This window comes from Coptis chinensis, chromosome 3 (genome assembly GCF_015680905.1).
Source record: "Coptis chinensis isolate HL-2020 chromosome 3, ASM1568090v1, whole genome shotgun sequence".
NCBI lineage: Eukaryota > Viridiplantae > Streptophyta > Magnoliopsida > Ranunculales > Ranunculaceae > Coptis > Coptis chinensis.
Genome location: NC_141458.1, coordinates 70,436,125 through 70,456,681, shown reverse-complemented (window position 1 = coordinate 70,456,681; position 20,557 = coordinate 70,436,125). Strand labels below are relative to the sequence as shown.

At 35.3% G+C, this 20,557-nt stretch overlaps 1 protein-coding gene and 5 non-coding genes across 6 annotated transcripts; all 6 read left to right on the top strand.

Moving 5' to 3' along the window:
- LOC147510609 (uncharacterized) lies at positions 1–438 on the top strand. Its single transcript, XM_086598193.1, has one exon. It carries the CDS (start codon positions 1–3, stop codon positions 436–438), a length of 438 nt encoding a protein of 145 aa, XP_086454319.1.
- Positions 439–5,943: 5,505 nt separating this feature from the next.
- LOC147510608 (small nucleolar RNA Z103) lies at positions 5,944–6,042 on the top strand. Its single transcript, XR_015219602.1, has one exon. It is a non-coding gene; the product is annotated as a small nucleolar RNA Z103 (small nucleolar RNA).
- A 212-nt stretch (positions 6,043–6,254) lies between these two features.
- On the top strand, positions 6,255–6,378 carry LOC147510607 (small nucleolar RNA SNORD14). Its single transcript, XR_015219730.1, has one exon. It is a non-coding gene; the product is annotated as a small nucleolar RNA SNORD14 (small nucleolar RNA).
- Positions 6,379–6,656: 278 nt separating this feature from the next.
- Positions 6,657–6,781, top strand: LOC147510606 (small nucleolar RNA SNORD14). Its single transcript, XR_015219604.1, has one exon. It is a non-coding gene; the product is annotated as a small nucleolar RNA SNORD14 (small nucleolar RNA).
- Positions 6,782–6,872: 91 nt separating this feature from the next.
- On the top strand, positions 6,873–6,970 carry LOC147510605 (small nucleolar RNA Z103). The gene has a single exon (XR_015219603.1). It is a non-coding gene; the product is annotated as a small nucleolar RNA Z103 (small nucleolar RNA).
- Positions 6,971–9,455: 2,485 nt separating this feature from the next.
- Positions 9,456–9,562, top strand: LOC147510604 (small nucleolar RNA R71). The gene has a single exon (XR_015219648.1). It is a non-coding gene; the product is annotated as a small nucleolar RNA R71 (small nucleolar RNA).
- The last annotated feature ends 10,995 nt before the right edge of the window (positions 9,563–20,557 follow it).

Genomic DNA, 20,557 nt, shown 5'->3' with positions numbered 1-20,557 from the left:
ATGGATCCATACAAGTCTTACCTCAAGAACGGGACATTCCCAGAGGATAAGAACACAGCAAGGCGTCTGCTTGCAAATGTACCAAGATTCACCCTCATTGGGGATGATCTTTATAAGAAGTCCTTCCTGGGACCTCATCTCCGATGTCTCTCCCCAGACCTCGCTGAAAATGTCATGCGAGAGGTTCACGAAGGAATTTGTGGCAACCACGCTGGGGGCAGAACACTCGCTCTCAAGATCTTAAGGCAAGGGTACTTTTGGCCTTACATGCAAAAGGATGCACAAGTTTTTGCCCACAAATATGAAAAGTATCAGCGACATGCTCCGCTTATTCATGCTCCAGCGACAGAGCTGCACCCATTGGCTAGCCCATGGACATTTGCACAGTGGGGAACTGACATTGTGAGACCCTTGCCACCCTCTCCCGACAATGTCTGATGTTTACTGGTCGCGACGGATTACTTTACCAAGTGGATAGAAGTTGTTCCCCTTGTCTTCATTCGAGAACAGGACGTCAGAAAGTTCATTTGGAACAACATTGTCTGTAAGTTTGGCATACCCAAAGTCATCATCTCAGATAATGGGCAACACATCACCCATCTTTTCTCAACTCCAAGGTATCCACAAGGCAATGGCCATGCTGAGGTCTCCAATAGGGTTATTTTGGATAACATGAAGTGCAAATTAGATGACGCAAAGGGTTTATGGGTTGAGGAATTACCTACGGTCCTATGTGCATACCGAACTACACCCAGACGATTGACTGGTAAGTCCCCATTTTCACTGACCTACGAAACTGAAGCTGTCATACCACCCGAACTGATAGCTCCCACTCAGAAGTCGGATGTTGTGAACACCCTGGACAATGAGGAATTGTTATGTAGAGAAATGGATCTCCTGGATGAAAAGCGAGAAGGCACCACATTGCTCTTGGCTGCTAACCAGCAAATTCTGATAAGATCATACGACAAGAGAGTCCGAATTTGTGCTTTCAAATCTGGCAATCTGGTTCTCCATGAGATCCCAAAGCATAACGGCAAGCTTGGGCCCAACTGGGAAGGACCATACATCATCGACAAGGTTGGCCGAACTGGTTTTTATTACTTACGTACTGTTGAAGGGGACGTTCTTGTCAAACCATGGAATGTAGAGCACCTTCGCAAGTACTATTAGTAAATTGTTATTTCATGCTTATTTATGCATTGTTTATTCTCTCCAGTTATCAATAAAGTTCCTCACCTTGCAATCGAATTTATTCCTTGCGTCAGCTCTTTATTTATTATCCACAATGGATTAAGCCTTTAGGAAATTATCTTCTCACTATCTGTTCAAGAATATTGTATGCCAATTTTCTTTGGAACCAGAGATACTAAGTTTGGGGAAGTCGAACTGTATGCCAGTTCCTTTCTCATCCCCATGCAGCCTGAACCATACGCCAGTTCTTTCAGACTAAGATTATCCTTGATGGGTTAAGCCTTTAGGGAATCTAACCACACTAACTGTTCAGTAAACTATATGCCAGCTTGACTTGGAACTAGAGATAGTATTCTTGAGAGCCTGAACTGTATGCTAGTTCCTTGTGCTCTCATAACATCACAAATGGGGGTTGCTAGGAAGATCTGGGTTGGATCTAGATCCTAGCACGCAATCATTGGCCTAGAATTATATCGGCATGATTGCGCTGAGGAAAACTCTCCCACTGTTGTTCTGGCGATAACCTATTTATTTTTTAAATAGACAGGACCTATTGTTATTAAACACAGTGTTGTGCTCAAGGCACCCAGTTACCTTCACATAGACACATGACTCCTCTGTGAAGTTGTTTCTCTATTATGATCGAAATTTCAATTACGGTTAAACTTGGACGGCTCCCATGATATCCTGATCAGATTCTGGTTATGCCTAATTTTAACTTGCTTAACCTATTATGGTCACCTATTATTGTTCCAAATGAACTTTGGGGGCATCAGGGCTAGAATATGCATAGTAGTTCATGTCATTATATACTATAGAATATGCATTGTAGTTCACATCATTATATGTTATATAACATAGAATGTTTTAAATGCATGCATAAACTAGAAGAGCTGCAAAGCTTAGTAAGTAAATAGTATGTGAGCAATATAGCTCAATATTATAGACCCATAGAAAAATTGTTTCAAAATAAATGTTTTCTAAATCATGAACTTAATAACTAAGTATTTACTTAGCCTGTTGAGCAGGGGTAGAATCGAACTTCGGTTCAGCATCAGTACTTGCTGCTGCACCAACATCAAGAACTCTTGGACCACTCTTAGGAACTGACTGTGTGGTTAGACTGGTTGGGACGATTGAAGGCTGAATAGAACATTCACCTGAAACGGGCATAGACAAAAAAAGAAGCTGAACGGGAGGCATGTCATCATCGGTGTCTTCTACAAAAGATGAGGAGGCATTAGGCATAAGTTCATTATGAATTGCTAAGATAATGGTATTCAAGTAAGGAAATAAGATGAAAGGGTTGGTCACCCGCCCCTGATCATCCACTTGAGAAACATACCCAGTAGCCTCAATTGCCTCCTCAAACTTAGCTTGTATGGCTGCATTGAAGGAGTCTTCAGAAACATCAAGTACTCTCAGAGCAAAACGAATAGCATTCTCAGCTGACCTCTTCTTTACCTCGTGCACCACCTTGGAATAGAACTCAGAGGTCTCCGCCAAGAGATCACCAGCCTTCTTTTCATAATGTAGACACTTTTTTTTTAGAGCCCTCTCATAGCCTGTCATGACTTCATTTGCATGAGTAATGGCTTGGCCAAAGGTTCTCATCTCAGTATTCCTACGGTGAAGCTCCCCCTAGACTTGGTCATGCTTTGCTTGTAAAGTGGTGAATTGGGAATGTAGTTCCAAGAATTTCACTTTCCAAGAAGCAACCTCGGCAGCTCCCTTTTGGGCTTTGTTTAGAGAGTTTTGGAGGTTTGCAATCGTCTATCTCATGTTCCTAAAACCAGCTTCTGACTTCTTCTCTCTGGCCAAAAGTTGGTCTACCTGGGCTTGCAGTTCCTCAACCCTTTTCTCAGCAGCCTCTCTTGCCCAGTTCTGCTCGCCAATGGCCATGTCATCGGCAGGTGTACTGGCTGAGATCGCAAAGATTGGTTATTTCATGGCCAAGAAGTTATTCACTAACTGAGAAAGAAGACAGGGTGTGTAAGTAACATAATGAGAGAAACAAAACATTGTATAGAGAAGGAAGTCTTACCTTGGCAAGATAAACGACAGATCTGTGAAATGACAAATCCAGACTACCAGCCATATTTGCTTCAGCTTTATCAACAGGAAGTCACGTAGCTTCTAGAACTCCAACCGCGATATCAACATCATTAACTGAGTGTTTGTTGTTAACGGGAAGCTCATCAGTTTGTCCCCAACGCCTCATCTCCACGATCATCTCCCTTTCAGCTAGAGATTGTGGCGAGAAGGGAATGTTGTTACTTACCCACCTCCTATCTTGTAAAACCCCTATTTTTTTGTACATTATTATTTTACAATATTTCGTATTTTTGGATTAGATATTTAATGCATGGTCAATATGCTAGAAAATTTGGTTTGACTTTTATTATAAAAAGAGAAATGAGGGAAAACAATAGAATATTTTTGAAATTTGTATTAAAGGAATTTTGAATTTTGAATTTTAAGTTTTTGTAAAGATTTTTAATATTTGGAAAGTTTTCAAAAGAGATGTTAATATAAGGTATATAATAAACAGAGTACTTTTAATATATAATAATATTCTATATTTATGAATAGAGATATTTAATAAAAAGGAAAATTTCTTTATTAAGGTGAGATAATATGGTAGAGAATTTTATTGTTATGGAAAGTTAATTTTTATTCAAAGGAAAGTAATGGAAAGTTTTTAGTTGTTAAGGAAACTAATGTGTAGATAATTTAAAATTGTGGAATTGTCTTAGTTTATTTCTTTGTATCTAAATAAGAACATTGTTTCACTTAGAACAAAACAAAAAGAAAAATATATATAAAAAAGAAAAAAAAATCAAAAGAAGATTAAAAGGAATAAGGAATAAAGAAAAAGAGATAATGAAAAAAGGGAATATTTCTATTACTTGGTGATATGGATTTTTTTTGTGGCATGGATTTTTTTATATAATTGTTCTTTCAATTTTGATGGCAACAACAAAAAGGTAAGTAGACCTTACTAATTAGTCATTTTCAATTATTTGGTTGTTGATTCTTATATATTACATTCAATTAAATAGAAAACAAAGAAATATATGTTCTGTATCTTGGAATGTTAAATATTAGGATATGATTAATAGTCTTGAAATGGTTGTTTTAATTATATGGGTTCATATTTTATTTGCATGAATCAAATTTAATATTGCAAAGTACTTATTAACGTTAAATAACGTAAAATAGATAAAAGGAAATGATTAACATTGTATTAGTGATTAGACCTCAGATATAAATAACTATTCTAATTATTTTGGTTGTTGTTTTTCTATGGTATTCAATTAATTAAAATAAAATGGTTATGAGATGGATGATGTTATTTCCAAACGTTGTGTTTTAGTGCAATATATTTTATTGGCACATGATAAAGTGTGGAATGATTACGAGATATAATGGTAAGATATTTGAATAAATTACGTAACGAAAATCCTAGAACCTAACTACCATAACTCATATGATTTGCCATTGTGTAGGGCGTACGTAATATGATTGGCCCTTGTATAGGGCATATATGATGTTGATTGACCCATATGTAGGGCAATCATAGTTGAATAGTGGCTTGATTATCTCGTTCGCAAAATTTAGAACGAGACGCGCGATATTTTATGCCGAATAGTGGCAGTACTCACCTAATGGTGTTCGTGTGAGGGTTACCTGGTATGCGATATCCCGCTTAGGATAATTACGCACGGAGTGGTTCATTACGTCGGGGGAGGTATGTAGATGTACATGTTCAGCGTTGGGAAGCGATTGTGGTAGCCAGGAAAACTAGGTAAGACATAGAGACGACGTGTTGCTAGGGGCACTTGATAGAAACTCTAAACAATAATTGTAATGATATATCAAAGTGTACGTTAAATCTATAATAAATGATTTATTGTGGTTGTGAAATTGGTCATTGAAATTGTTCTTGTTGGTTCAATGAGATGATTGGAATTATGTATATGATATGTTTGTTTTATTATAATTTATTTTGCATTCACAATGGTTTTGCATAAGGGTGAGTTGAATTGATTATTTATACAGGTGTGACCCACTCTGTGATCAAGCCTATACCAGTTTAAGTATAGAGTAAGTTTTAATTTTGTTATTTTATTATTAGATGCAGTTGATCTAGTATGGTTTGAAGATAAGGCGCCTCGGTGGAGGAACTAATTAAATGCCTTATTATTATTGAATTAGAAGTTAAGGCGTCTCAGTGGAGGAACTACCTTCCTTAATTTTTGTACTTAAGAATGTTGTATTATTCGTTGAAAGTTAAGGTGCCTCGGTGGATGAACTATCTGCCTTATTGATTGTGAATATATATGTATAAGTATGATTTGTATTTTAGGGCTACTCATACTAACATTGTTTATAATGCTGACCCGATTTGCATGTTTGCTTATCGGGTGTGTTCATAAAATGAACATAATCGATAAGTCATAATAGGATTAGTATTGAAGAAGGTTGATTGCTGCTTGTGGTTTGCGTTAGTATCTCATTACAGAATATGTTTTGTTTTCTCTTGAGGTGCAATAGATTTTCAGTTGAGTCTCAGACATCCAAAGAAGAAATGAAGCAGCATTAGCTCTTTATGATCTAGTGTTTAGTTTATAGACGAGTTGAGAGAATCATTTCAGCAACGTTTGCTGTCTCTTTCTTAGACTGTTGTTTAATATGGTGAAAATATCATTCTTGATTTGATTTGTGTTGTCTAGATTGGAAATTGTATTGGATGTGATGAGCTTTTCCCCAGATTATCGACTATGATTATACTATGCGTTTATATTTCTCGTTTTTGAGATCTATCAAGCCAGGACTCTGATCCATTAGAACAAATTAAAGCTGTTATTTGTTTGAATTGTTAGTTAAACTAGTGTCTGCTGTTGTTTGTGTGCTTGCTATTTCTTTTAAGATTATTGCTATGTTTATAAGAGAAAGATTTTAGGATGTGTTGGTTTATAAGTTTGATATGTTTGATACTTCAATCTGAGGGGAAACAATCAATATTTTAGGGTAGAGTTCAAATGATCAATGAAAATAGCCAATGATGACAGTTTCAAGGCTTGTTTCTCGGAAACATTCGCAGTGGCTGCCTAATAGCTTTTGCCTTCGCGGGGCTTGAGAGCTTATGCTGCTTTATTCCTTCCTTGGATGTCTGAGACTTTTTAATCATTAGGTTGTTTGCAATTTTGTGCTTAATTCTTCTTTTGGAATGTTTTGTTGGTGTTCTAAAATGGCTTCTTCATTTTCAATTATGAATTGGAAGCAACTGTGAGTTATTAGGAATCATTATCCATAAGCTATTGCTCAAATAAGTTAATATTTAAGAGATTGATTGATTTTTGTTGATTTTTTATAACATTATCCTTTCTGGGCCCTATTTGCGGTTGGGTTTTATTGATTAGTGAGTACAGTTCAAGAGTTAAATAATTGGATAGTTTGGCTGATGATGACTATTTTGAAGGCTTCTTTCTCAGAAACATTTGCAGTGGCCGCCTAAGAGCTTTTGCCTTTGCCAGGCTTAAGAGCTTATTCTTCTTCAATCCTTCCTTGGATGTTTGAGACTTTATTATCTGTATATGGTGTTGCATTGTTTCCATGGCCATTGTTTATTTTACTTGTTTTACATTTTAGTGGTTGTGACTTTGTTGTAGAGGATGGAAGTGATGAGCCTTTCCCCAGCTTATCGACTATGATTAAACTGTGCGTTTATATTTCTCTTTTTGAGATCTATCAAGCCAGGAATCTGATCAATTTCTCTGAACAAACGTTCTGTAATATTCAGCAGAGAAAGTTATGAATGGTTGATTTCTCTGTATTATACTATGTTATGGTTTTCTTTACTTCTTTGCAACTTGTTACTTTGTTAAGAATAATTACTTGCTATAATATCACAGGTTCTTCCTTGTTGCCAAGTAGTTTGGATTGAATTTCACTGTTACTTGGAGAACTGTATGTTTTCTGTTTGGGTAGCTGCAGGAATATCAGATTTGTTGCTAATTTTTCATGTCTAATGTTTGGGCTGCGGGCCTGCTGTATTCCCCTTGGATTTCTTACAGTTGATGTCAAACGTTCGAGTTCCCCTGAACTGTTCCAGAGTAATTTATGTGGCTGTTCGAATGTTTGAGTTCCACATGTACCGATTCAACAAGTAATTTTTTACTGTGACTCAAATGTACCTTGTAGCGTTGAAAGATTGGTATTGCATCGTGGTATTGCATCGTGAAAATATTGTAAACACAGGCAAAAGGTTTTAGACACCAACGGAAATAAATTATTGTAATTTTAAGACTACGTTAATTATATTATAGATATATTCCATCAATTGGTTTTAAAAAAATTGAACGGGGAGTGGCAGCATCCGTTTGTTGCTATGCTCTAAAGAGCAAGTATCAATTTGAAAATTTTAACTGGATTGTACTCTTTCCTTTTGACCAAGTACGTATATGCGTCACCTCTACCCCCAAGTTGATTACAGCTGGTTTAGTAAAACATGTCTGGGATAACTAACAAAATATAAACTATTGGCCGGATTCGAATATTATCCTGCCCCAACTGCTGGTCCTCCAAAATCAAAGAAATTTTAGAAATTCCAAAAACCAATATCACGTGCACGTGTTCAGAATCTTGGAAATACTTAGTCATGTCATTGTTTCGTTTGTTTCGGAATTCTGTTAATCCTCGTGAATGCTTAGCCCATTCCTTGCTTAATTTGCCCCCAAGTTCTGCTAGTCCTCAAACTCCTCAGATGCGTAGCTCTATCCTTACTTAGGTAGCCCACAAGTGTTAATTAATACTATGGACCAAAATATCGCCGATATATCTGATATATTGCTGAAATATATTGGTATTTTGGTACACCGATATTGATATTTTTGATATATATCCACCGAATATAGAATCCTTTTTTCCGATATAAAACTTTATATCGCTGATATAATCGATATATCCGATATTTATGATATATATCAGTTGACTTTTTGACCATTTTTTAATATAAATCCGATATTTCTAATATATTTCCGATATTTTAAATAGTTTGGACTGGTCACTAAAAAAATGGATATATCCGATATATATCGGTTTTTGGGTACACCGATATATTCATCGATATCGATATTTTGGGCCTTGATTAAGACAACCATTCGTGCCATTTTCATTTTTCGGACTGTTCAAACGCCGTGTCCAGACTTGCACCTTTTTCATTTTTTGGACTGGCCCAAAAACTTCGTGTCCACCACTTGCATCCTTTATTTCAAACCAATTGTGTCCGTTATTGTCTTCCCGTGTCTTGATTCAGACGGGCGCACATGCCTAGTCTGGGAACAACTAATATCTGTCCCCAAATCTTTGATTCGAACTGGCGTACCATGTCCCATCCAGAGACCTCCGCCCAATACATTTGATTCGAACTGGTGTACCATACTAAGTCCAGAAACAACTATTATCTGCCCCCAAATCTTTGATTCAGACTGTCATACCATGCCGCGTCCAGGGACCTCCGCCCCCATTGTCTTTGATTCGAATTGACATACTATGCCAAGTCCGGGAACAACTATTATCTGCCCCCAAGTCTTTGATTCGGACTGGCATACCATGTCGCGTCCAGGGACCTCCGCCCCTAATGTTTTTTATTCGAATTGGCATACCATGCCAAGTCCGGGGACCACTATTATCTGCCCCCAAATCTTTGATTCGGACTAGCCTAACGGGTTGATTGGTGAAACCTGGAGGTCCTAGCTGCTGTTGGTTGTTACACCAAGCAAAATTGGGATGTTGTCACCAAGCTGTGTTAGGCATGTTAAAGGCACAAACTTTTTCAAGTGAATGAGGATTGGATTCATAGAGCAACGGGCAAGAGATTTCAGTATGGTCAAGGCTCTGACTAAGGTAACATGGAGAAGTGTTAACGTTCATGACTTGTTGCGTTTTTTTTATCATTCACCTGTATGGAAAGAGCATCTACTTTCTTGGTCAAGGACTCAATCAGAGTTTTTAATTCTGGATCAAGTTTCACTTCAAACATAGATGTGGCTTTTGGAGGAGTGACATGAGATGATCGGGAAGAATCAGTTCGTCCCCAAGAGATACTTCTTGATGCTTGTGTTTTTGAGAAATTTGTATGTGTCATTAGCGCCTTTATACATGAAATTACCACCATTCATGATGTCGAGCGTTTCTTGTTGATGCTCGGATAAACCGTTAAAGAAAGAACGGACGAGGACACCAGTGTCGAGTTGGTGATATGATAGGGACATTCAAGAAGAAGATCATTGAATCTTTCCCATGCTTCCGAAAATGATTCATGAGGATGTTGTCGAAAGAATTGAATCTTCTTAAGCATCTCTTTGGTTTTCTTCCGAGTGTAGAATTTGATCATGAATGATTGTACTAGTTGTTCCCATGTGTCGTAAGACTGAGGCGGTTCACCTGCTAGCCAGACCGAAGCTTTATCAGCTAAGGTGAAAGGAAGCAACCATAGCAACACTTGCTCATCGAAAACGTTGGGATGATGGAAAGTAGTTAAGACTGTCTGGATCCGACGAAGGTGATTGTACGGTTTCTCATGGTTTAGGTAACAAATTGAAGACATTTGGTGGGATTCAAAAATCACCATCAAGGTCTGCAAGTTTGACATAGGAAAAGGTCATTTCTTTAAGGCAGTGTGGAAGTCCAAAAGGGATTTCTCGACTAGAGGATTCTCTTCGGCCATAACTACAGAAGTTAATGGCAAAAGAGACGCTTGTTGAGGTTTGATTGGAGGAAGAGCTTGGTTGAGGTGATAACTTACGTAATTACCGATCGTATTTTTTTCTACGATATGTGTATTCAAGTTCCTTACTATTACCAGACCTTAATCACATGCAACCATAAAATTAGCTAAGGCATACAATGAATGAATTTTTACATGTGATTTAGCAAGGATGTGAGTATGGAGATGAACAACCGTAAGCATGAGTTTCTGCTAATGTTAGCAGCTAAACAAAGATTAAGTTGGCGTAGACAAACAACTAGGTCACTTGATCGATTTGAGAGAGGTTTTTCGTGCAAACATGTTCCTTAATTAGAGAACCTCAATCTTTTAAGTTTCCTAGACATTGTATGAATATGAGTGGATATATATATATATATATATATATATATATATATATATATATATATATATATATATATATATATATATATAAACAACCTATAATCAACAAATTGTAGCATGCACTACATCATATCCGCTACAAACCTATTTTTTGTAGTGCGGATATACATGTTGATTATAAAAAAATATGTAGTAAAATTGTGATTTGTATTGGATATCTTATATTGGATATACATCTGTTACAAAAAATATTAGTAACGGATATCTTATATTGACACAAAAGCGTGACAAATATTAGTAACGGAAATTAGTAACACTTAATAACCGTTAAAAAATTTACTAATAGATATAAAGTGTCACTGAAATTAATTTCAATAACAGATACGTAACCGTTAGAATGTATTAGTAACGGATACCAAAAATTTTAATTCTCCATCAGTAACGGATATAAGTGTCACTATGATTTTATAGTAAGGGATTTTGTCTGTTAGTGTTAGAATGTTTCTAACGGTTTTCTATCCATGCTGTATTTTGTTGTGTTGTATTTTGCTGGCACACCACCTACAGTATTGTTCCTGGGTTATCTACACCTGCTTCTACCATACATTCCACATATATTACACAACATGTCCATCCCATTAGAGATACACTTCAGTACAATAGCAAGAAAGGAAAGAAGCACTTAAACCAAATATATTCCATAATTCATTAATAAGTCGCAAGTCTCAACTCTAATTACATTTTATTCAACAATGAGAATGAGATGATATCCAAGAGTATAATAACAACTAGTAAATTCATTAACTCTTTTGTAAACAAAATACACGGATAGAATAAGTCCTAATAGCTCTCAAACGAAACATTTGATTTCTTAAATCGTCCTTCCTCTAGCAATTATGAAAGTCATCTTTATATATATATATTATAGCTCTACCCTCTTCAATTGAGGAAGCGTTTCTAGGGTGTCCATGTGTCATGACTAATTAAGAAAAAGTAGGAGATAAAATAGGAAACAAATATTTATCTTTATCCTTAGATATATATTATAGTTATATCTTCACTGATCTATTTTTTGGAGCACTCGCAAAGATTCCAGTTTTTTCTAAACTCTATTATTAATTATAAAAAAGTAGAATATAAATAAAGAAACAATCACAAGAGTTTCACAGAGTCTCTAACTTTTCCTAAATACTATAGCTAATTACGAAAAAACAACCCCATCTAGAGTTTCACAGAGTCTCCAACTTTTCCTAAATAATATAGCTAATTAAGGAAAAAAAAATGAAACAAAAAACTAAATTGCTAAAAACAATAGTTTCCACCGAATACGATTTTCCTAAAATCCTTTCGATTTGATACGCCATCCACTGTGGGATTTAGACATTTATTCATAGTTAAGAATTCCAAAAATCACAATTCTGACCACAATAATTACGACATATTCCAATTCCTTAGATATATATTATAGCTATACCCTCACCAATCTATTTTTTGGAGCACTCGGAGAGATTCTAATTTTTTCTTAACTCTATTACTAATTATAAAAAAATATATGATATAAATAAGGAAACAATCCCATTTAGAGTTTCACAGAGTCTCTAATTTTTCCTAAACACTATAGCTAAATACGAAAAAAAAATCTCATCTAGAGTTTCACAGAGTCTCCAATTTTTCTTAAACAATATAGCTGATTATGAAAAAAAAATATGAGACAAACAACTAAATTGCTAAAAACAATAGTTTCTACCGCAAACGATTTTCCTAAAAGCCTTTTGATTTGATGCGCCATCCACTGTGGGAATTAGACATTTATTCATAGTTAAGGATTCCAAAAATCACAATTCTGACCACAATAATTATGACATATTCCAATTAAATTTATGAATTTATAATTTTTCAGCACTATAATATAAATTTTCAACTCTATAATGTTATATATTCGGCGGAATAACGAGATTAAGTTAAAGTGGACATTGGATTTAAATAAATTATATACCAAATCAAAACAAATTACATGTGGAAAATTAAATTATACAAAAAATAACATCACAAAATATATAATAGAAAATGAAAAAAAAAATAACGACAAAACAATAATGACAAATATTTTAAAATATATATAATATTGAATGAAAATAACGACAAAAAACAATTAATGGGGAACCGAAAACTGGATACAAATGCAACGAACTAAACCTCAAATAATATTTAACGTGAAATCGGAAACTGGATGTAAATACAAGCATTAAACTAATTTTAAAAAGTAATTAATTGAAAATTGGAATATGGATACAACTGCATTAAACTAACCTCAAAGAATAATTATCGGAAAATCAAAACTTGGATGCAAATACATCAAACTAACATAAAAAATTAATTATCGGAAAATCGGAAATTAGATGCAAATACATTGAATTAACCCTTAAAGATTTAATTAATGAGAAATCGGAAATTAGATGCAACTCCATTGAACTAACCTCAAAGAAAAATTAATTGTAGAGAAACATGATGCAAATGCGTAGAACTAATCTTAAAGAATAATTAACGGGAAATCGGAAACCGGATGCAACTGTACTGAACTAATCTCAAAAAATAAATTGGATGCAAATACATTGAACTAATCTCAAGAATAATTAACGAAAAATCGGAAACTTGATGCAAATTCATTGAACTAACCTCAAACAATAGTTAACAGAAAATCGGAAACTAGATGTAAATGCAACCTTATCAAATAATAAACGAGAAATCAGAAATCGAAAACTGGATGCAAATGCATTAAACTAATCTCACATAATAATTAACGGGAAACTAGAAACTGGATGCAAATGTATTGAACTGACTTCAAATAAATAATTAACAGGAAATTGGAAACTGGATGCAGCTGTATTGAACTAACCTCACAAACTAAATAACGAGAATCGGAAATCGGATGCAATTGCATTGAACTAGCCTCAAAATATAAATAGCGAAAAATCAGAAACTGGATGCAAATGCATTGAACTAACCTCAAAACATAGTTGGGTTATATGTTGTGGGAATATCTCGATAAGTACAATTTTGCATTTAAAATAGTATTTATCTTATCTCTTTCCATATGATTGAGAACTCTTTGCTATTCAAGTAGCTTCAATATATATGAACTTCGCCTTATTAGACAATCTCACAAAACTTCAATCAAACTTCTATTATTAAATAACAAAATGAAATTGAATTGAAGGGTTTTATCAAAGGTGAGTTTTTTTTTAATGGAAAGTGAGGTTTTCACATTATAAGAAATTTGGATGAGTGATCAATATAATATTAATATATAATAGTTCTGTATATTTGCAAATATTTTTTAGAATAATTAATATAACAACACCCATTCGTAGATAATCTTTGAAGATTCCACATAGTGAGTCATGCATATAATTTAAAGAATAATTGACGGGAAATCGGGAACTGGATAATCTTCGATGATCCCACATAGTAAATCAAGCAAAATTTAATTTTTATGTCATGTTTGCAATGACACTACAGATGGATCATTAGAAATTGGTATTACACACTACATTGGATAATTAAAAGAAAATCGGAAACTAGATTCAAATACATAACTGAGCTCAAAGAGTAATTAACTAGAAATCGGAAACTGGATGCAATTGCATTAAACTAACGTCAGAGAATAACTAACGGAAAATTAGAAATTGGATGCAAATCCTTGAAAAATATTTACGGGAAATTGGAAATAGTATGCAAATACTTCAAACAAACCTCAAATAGTAGCTAATAGGAAATTGGATGCAAATGCATTGAATTAAACTCAAAAAATAATTAACAAAAAATAAAAAACCGAATGCAACTGCATTGAACTAACCCCATAGAATAATTGGTGGGAAATCAGAAACTAAATACAAATGCATTGAAATAACCTCAAAAAATAGTTAACAGGAAATCAGAAATCGGATGTAATTGCAGCGAACTAACCTCAAAACATAAATAATCATAAACTAGATGCAGATGTATTGAACTAACCTTAAAGAGTTATTAACGGGAAATAAAAAACTGGATGCAAATGCAATGAACTAATCTCAAAGACTAAGTAACGAAACATTGAAAAATGGATGAAACTGCACTGAACTAACCTAAATGAATAATTAACGGGAAATTATAAATTTGATGTAACTGCATTGAACTAACCTCAAAAAATAATTAACAGAAAATCGAAAACTTAATGCAAAACCATTGAACTAACCTCAAATAACAATTAACATAAAAACGAAAATTGGATGCAACTGTATTGAACTAGCCTCAAAGAATAATTAACTGAAAATCAGAAACTAGATGCAACTGGATTAAACTAAAATCAGAGATTAACTAACAGAAAATCAGAAATTGGATGCAAATGCATTAAAATAACCTTAAAGAATAGTTAAGTGGAAATCAGAAGTCGGATGTAACTGTATCACACTGACTTCAAAGTATAAATAACTAGAAATTGTAAACTATCGAACTAACCTAGAAAAATAATTAATGGGAAATCAGAAATTGGTTGCAGATGTATTGAAGTAACCTCAAAGAGTAATTAATAGGAGATTAGAACCTGGATGCAAATGCAATGAACTAATCTAAAAGACTAATTAACGAAACATCGAAAACTGGATGCAACTGTATTGAATTAACCTTAATGAATAACAAATGGGAAATCATAAAGTGGATGCAATTGCACTGAACTAACCTCAAATAATAATTAACGAAAAATCGGAAACTTGATGCAATTATTGCATTGAACTAACCTCAAAGAATAATTAATGAGAAATTGGAAACTGGATGGAATGTACTACATTGAACTAACTGTAAATAATAATTAATGGAAAATCAAAAACTTGATGCATATGCATTGAACTAATAACCCTAAAACATGTTTGTATTACATGTAGGGGGAATGTCTCGACAAATATAGTTTTGTATTATAAGTAGTGTTTATCATAATTATTTTATTATGATTGAGAATGTCTTGCTCTTCAAGTAGCTTCAATATTATTTTCGCCACATTTGGCATTCTCACAAAACTTGAATGAAACTTATATTATTAAACCTAACAACAAAAAGAAGTCGATAAGTTTTATCAAGGTATGGTGCTTCCTTTTTATAGAGAGTGGTGCAAGAAATTTGAATGAGTGATTAATATAATTTTCATATCTCATAGCTATGCATAGTTGCTAATATTTTTTTAGAATAATTTAATATAAGGGCACCCGTTCGTAGGACGGGTTCGAAAGCTAGTTGACACCTGTAACCAGCCCAATGACACCAAAATGAAATTAAGAAAATAAAAATGAGTCATACATAACAATAAGTAAAATTTGTCTAGGTTAGATTCATAAAAACAAGGTGTTGAATAAGATTCAACAAGCAAAAGAGTGATACCAATAGTCTGATCAATACATTTATGTGGTGTTCGAGGCAGATTACGAAGTGAGTTCCAATGTGCACAAGGGTGGGGAGACGTGTCTAAGAGCAACTCCAATGGGGAGCAGCTATAATGGGCTGCTAAAAGGTGCCACATAGGCTTTTTAGCAATCCCACCCAAATTTGGTAGCCCAAATTCAAAAAACCAGTCCAATGAGGACTTTTAGCAGCTGTTAAGTTCGGAATACGGATGGTAGAGTTTCTACCATCTGTACGTAAAATTGCAACGGATGGCATAAACTCTGCCGTCTGTCTAGTCCAGACATCCCAATGGCTAGAAACAGCTAGTTTTTCTTAAATTGTAAATTTATAGCAACTACTTCACACAACTCTCTCACCATTTGCTCCTAATTCTCATACAATTTCTATCTACTCCAACTACAACAATCACTACTCCAAGTACAACAATGGATCCAAATGAACATGCAACCACATCAAAAGGAAAGAAATCTACAAGGTCCACCAATTTTTCAATTCAAGAAGACGAGGCTCTTTGCAAAGCGTGGATATATGTTAATGAAGATCCAATTGTTGGTGCGGGGCAACGAGTCACACACTATTGGGAGAGAATATTAGAGAAATTTTGAGAGAGAGTTAGCGAAAACAACAAGAGAAACAAGGATTCGGTGTCTACTCGATTTGGACACATCCAAAAAGCTTGCAACCGGTGGGCAGGAATTATCTCTTCTTCGGAGAGGACCGCAAGAAATGGCACAATGATCCAAGATCGGTTGACCGAGGCAAAAACAACATATATGTTGGCTCATAACACACACTTTCAATTTGAGCATTGTTGGGTCATCCTCAAGGATAGGCCAAAATGGAATGAAGAATTGGAGAGTCGGTCCACAACTACATCGAGGAGACGAACCAACGTCATTCTCAATGTAGATGACGAAGTCGTGCCTTTAACACCCACAACGTCGTCGGAAACTCTCGGTGGCGTTCCAATTAATCCATTTCCTACACAAGTTGGGGATGGAAGTGGAGGTGGAAGTGGAAGTGGAAGTGGAAGTGGAAGTTGAAATGCAAATGGAAGTGGAATCAAGAAAAAACGACCACCGGGAACAAGGGGTGAGAAAGAAAAGAGGAAAGAATTACAAGATGATGGAGAAGTATTTGGCACAAATGACGAATGCCACCATCGATAGGGTGAAGATGATAGAGCTCAAGAAGTGGAAATAAGACAACAAAATATTAGCACAAGATACTTCCACTCTTGAGCCGGAAGTTACTGAATATTTCAAGACGATGAAAATGAAGACAATTCGCCAAAGGAGAGAGAGTGGAACGTTTGGAACTCCAAGTGGTGCTTCTAGTGGTGGTGGTGCTTCTAGCGTAGGTGGTACTTCAATTCTACTACTTAGATTAATTTCAATGTTGTTTTAGTTCTTTCATTTCCATTGTTGTTGTTAGTTCATTTTCAATATTGTAATTTCAATTTTAATTTGAATTGTCTTGAAACAACATAAAGTCAAACATAGATAATACTCAAACTATAGAATAAACATAGATAATACTTAAACTACAAACATAGAAATACTCAAACTACAAACATAGATAATACGCATACTACATTCCTTGATCCGCACGAAATTGCCAAAGGTGATTGATGAGGTCAACTCTTAGTTGAACATTAGTTTTTCTGCTCTGAATATGACGAAGTGTGTTGAGTCTTCTTACAATTTCCTTATTTCGATTCCCAACAATATGCAATGCGACTGGTGGCTCCCAATCCATGTCAATTTGTCAATCTTCGATATCAATCTCTCGTTCATCCTCGACAATCATATTATGTAAAATTATACATGTCTTAATTATCCGATTAATGTCATCCCTACTCCACATTCGCGCCGGCCTCTTGATTATCCCCTATCTAGCTTGTAAGACACCACATGCACACTCCACATCTTTGCGACACGCTTCTTGCATCTTAGCAAAGAATCCCTCTACTTGAGTTGTTGGGTGAGAAATTGTTTGTACAAATGTAGCCCATTTAGGATAAATTATATCGGCTAGATCGATAGTAATCGATTTTGTATTGGCGACCATTCACAGTGTAATTGCAACGAGGAGCATCACCACACATAAGACTGTCAAAGAGGTGAGAACGTTGAAGCACGTTGACGTCGTTGTTTGAACTCGCCATACTAAAAAAAACGTGCCAAATCCACAAGTTTTTATTGGTAACGGCTTCCAAAATGATTGTAGGTTTCTTCTTATGCCCTACATGTGTACCTTGCCATTCCGTATGACACATTTTCCATTGCCAATGCATACAATCCAAACTTCCAAGCATGCCCGGGAAGCCACAATTTTCACCTTGTGCAAGTAGAGGTTGAATGTCTTCTTCGTTTGGAGCCCTCAAATATTCTTTCTTGAAGACCACCAACACGGCATCACAAAAATGCCTCAAGCTTTCGAAAAGGGTGCTCTTTGAGATTTGAAAGTATTCATCTCACGCATCCGCACCACAACCATATGCAAACAAACAAATACAAGTAACCACCTTTTGCATACCCGTCAAACATGGCTTTCCAATGCCATCAACCTTGTATGTGAAGTACTTGTCATGGTCGGAGACAACTTTCAAGATTCGGAGGAAGAGATGGCGGTGCATCCTAAACCTCCTACGGAAGATATCAAGGGAACACTTCGGGTATTGCACGAAATAATCCCTCATAATTCTATTGTGAGCGTCGATTCGGTCACGATAAATGTACTTTCTATCGGGGACCGAGCCTCGATGATCACGAGTAGCTTCGTGCATGTCTTGTAACAACGAGAAAATAGGTACGAATATGTTCTCATCGTCATTCATCATGTTTTCATCTTCGGATGAGGAGTTTGATTCAACATAGCGAGAAGAAGAAACCATTTTGAATGTGAGAAGAAAAGTTGCAAAGTTGAGAATGAATGTGAGAATAAAGGTTGCAAAGTTGAGAATACTAATACAAAAAGTGTGAGTGAAGGCAAAATTGAGAAATTTGTGGTCTATAAAGTTGACATAAGAAATGAGGTTGGTGGTTGAAGAGTTGATGGTTGAGGGTTAAGGCTTTGATGACAAGTAAATGCATGTGAGTAAAAACTTGGTTGAATTTGGCTAAGTCTAAATCGGGTTGAGTGTCTTGAAGGTACGGACGGCACAGTGTCTGCCGTCTATCCATTTTATTAAAACGGGAGACAGACGACATAGTTTCTGCTGTCAGTACATAAATAACCAACAAACGGTAGAAACTATGTTGTGCGTCTCCCGAAACTTATTATGGCAGTTGCTAGCGAAGGTCTTAACTTTGGCTGGGTTTTTTACTGCTTCCAAATTTAAGACCCTTTTAGCAGCTCCATTGGAATGACATTTTTGTGGTTGAAGTGCTATATTTGCCTTTAGCCCCACAACTTGCTATAATGAAAATAGTACTTCAAAAGTGGGTAGATGTTTCTATTGTACCTTAGAAGCCAGCATATGTTTTTATGGTATTTTAGAAGTTATGTTGTTGAACCTATATTTCCACCAGAACGTTAATAAAAATTAAACGCTAATAAAGTTGAGTGTACTACTCAACTTCAAATTTCATAAAGCTCACAAGAAACAACTAAAATAATGGATCTGCGGGCTCACTAACCCAAAAGACGCCCTCAATGTCAACACAGTCAAAAATCAAAATAGCAAGAAGAATTATTTTCCTTTAAACAACGTGTCTAGCAAAAGGACATGTATTTAGATTTGTTCCTTAGGCCATTTTGAGATAAAATTTAACTACTCAAGTGTTAGTGACCCAAACTAATCAGAATTCTAATTCAAACAGCAACCCTCCATATACTTCCCTAAACTTTGTAGCTAAGCAAAAATGAATGGACACGTCCAATCAAATTAGTACAATAGATGGCGTAAGGAATAATCTGAATGCAAGGCTATAATGGGATACAACCCTTAAAAAAATTAGCACGATAGATGCAAGGCAATTCAACACCATCCAAAGAAGCACCACCACCAGTTGTTTCATTATAATTCTTTAAGTGTTATTAATGAAAATGATGTCATCCTATGTATGACATAATTGAAATGTTTTTCAGTATAAGAATAGTTCACCTAATTGTAAATTGCATGTGAAGTTACTGGGACAGATCAAGTTAAAACAAATTACAAAATTAAAGTCAAATAAAAAATAATCAAAATATGGAGATGGAAGAATACCTTGATGAATGGGATAGTGAAGGATTTCTAAGTTTATAGAACTGATGGTACTTTGCAGTGGTCATTTTACCTATAGAAAATAACAAAAGTGTATGTTATATTAAAACGATACCCTAAAACTTATCATAGGCGACAACATGACCAAACAACCTAATATGGAGGCTGCACTAGGCTACTCAAGGACAAAATCAATTCGATATGATTTTGACAACATCAAGTCACATACATATTGTACGATACTTATGAGAGAGAAAGGAGAGCGACAAATAAATGCGTCCCCATTCGACCTAAACTCGGGAGAAGCTTCAGTACCCTCATCAAACTGGTGTGTGAAGAGGATGAGACCTAGTGCTTGAATAGTAGTGGAAGAAGATAGTTCTTTGTTTATGTTTTGGTAACTAAAATTCCAAGCCAGGCTTAAGTTATTCTGACTACTGAAAAGAGACTGAGTAGCTTTCGATATAAAAGTACTAACCAACAAGCGAAGCTCCAATGTGGCAAAAGAAGCGGGAGAGCTTCTAAGAACTAGACTAGAATCTGAACATTCAAATCCACAACCAAATCAAGTAGAAGATCAGGTGGCAGTATTCCTAAAATAT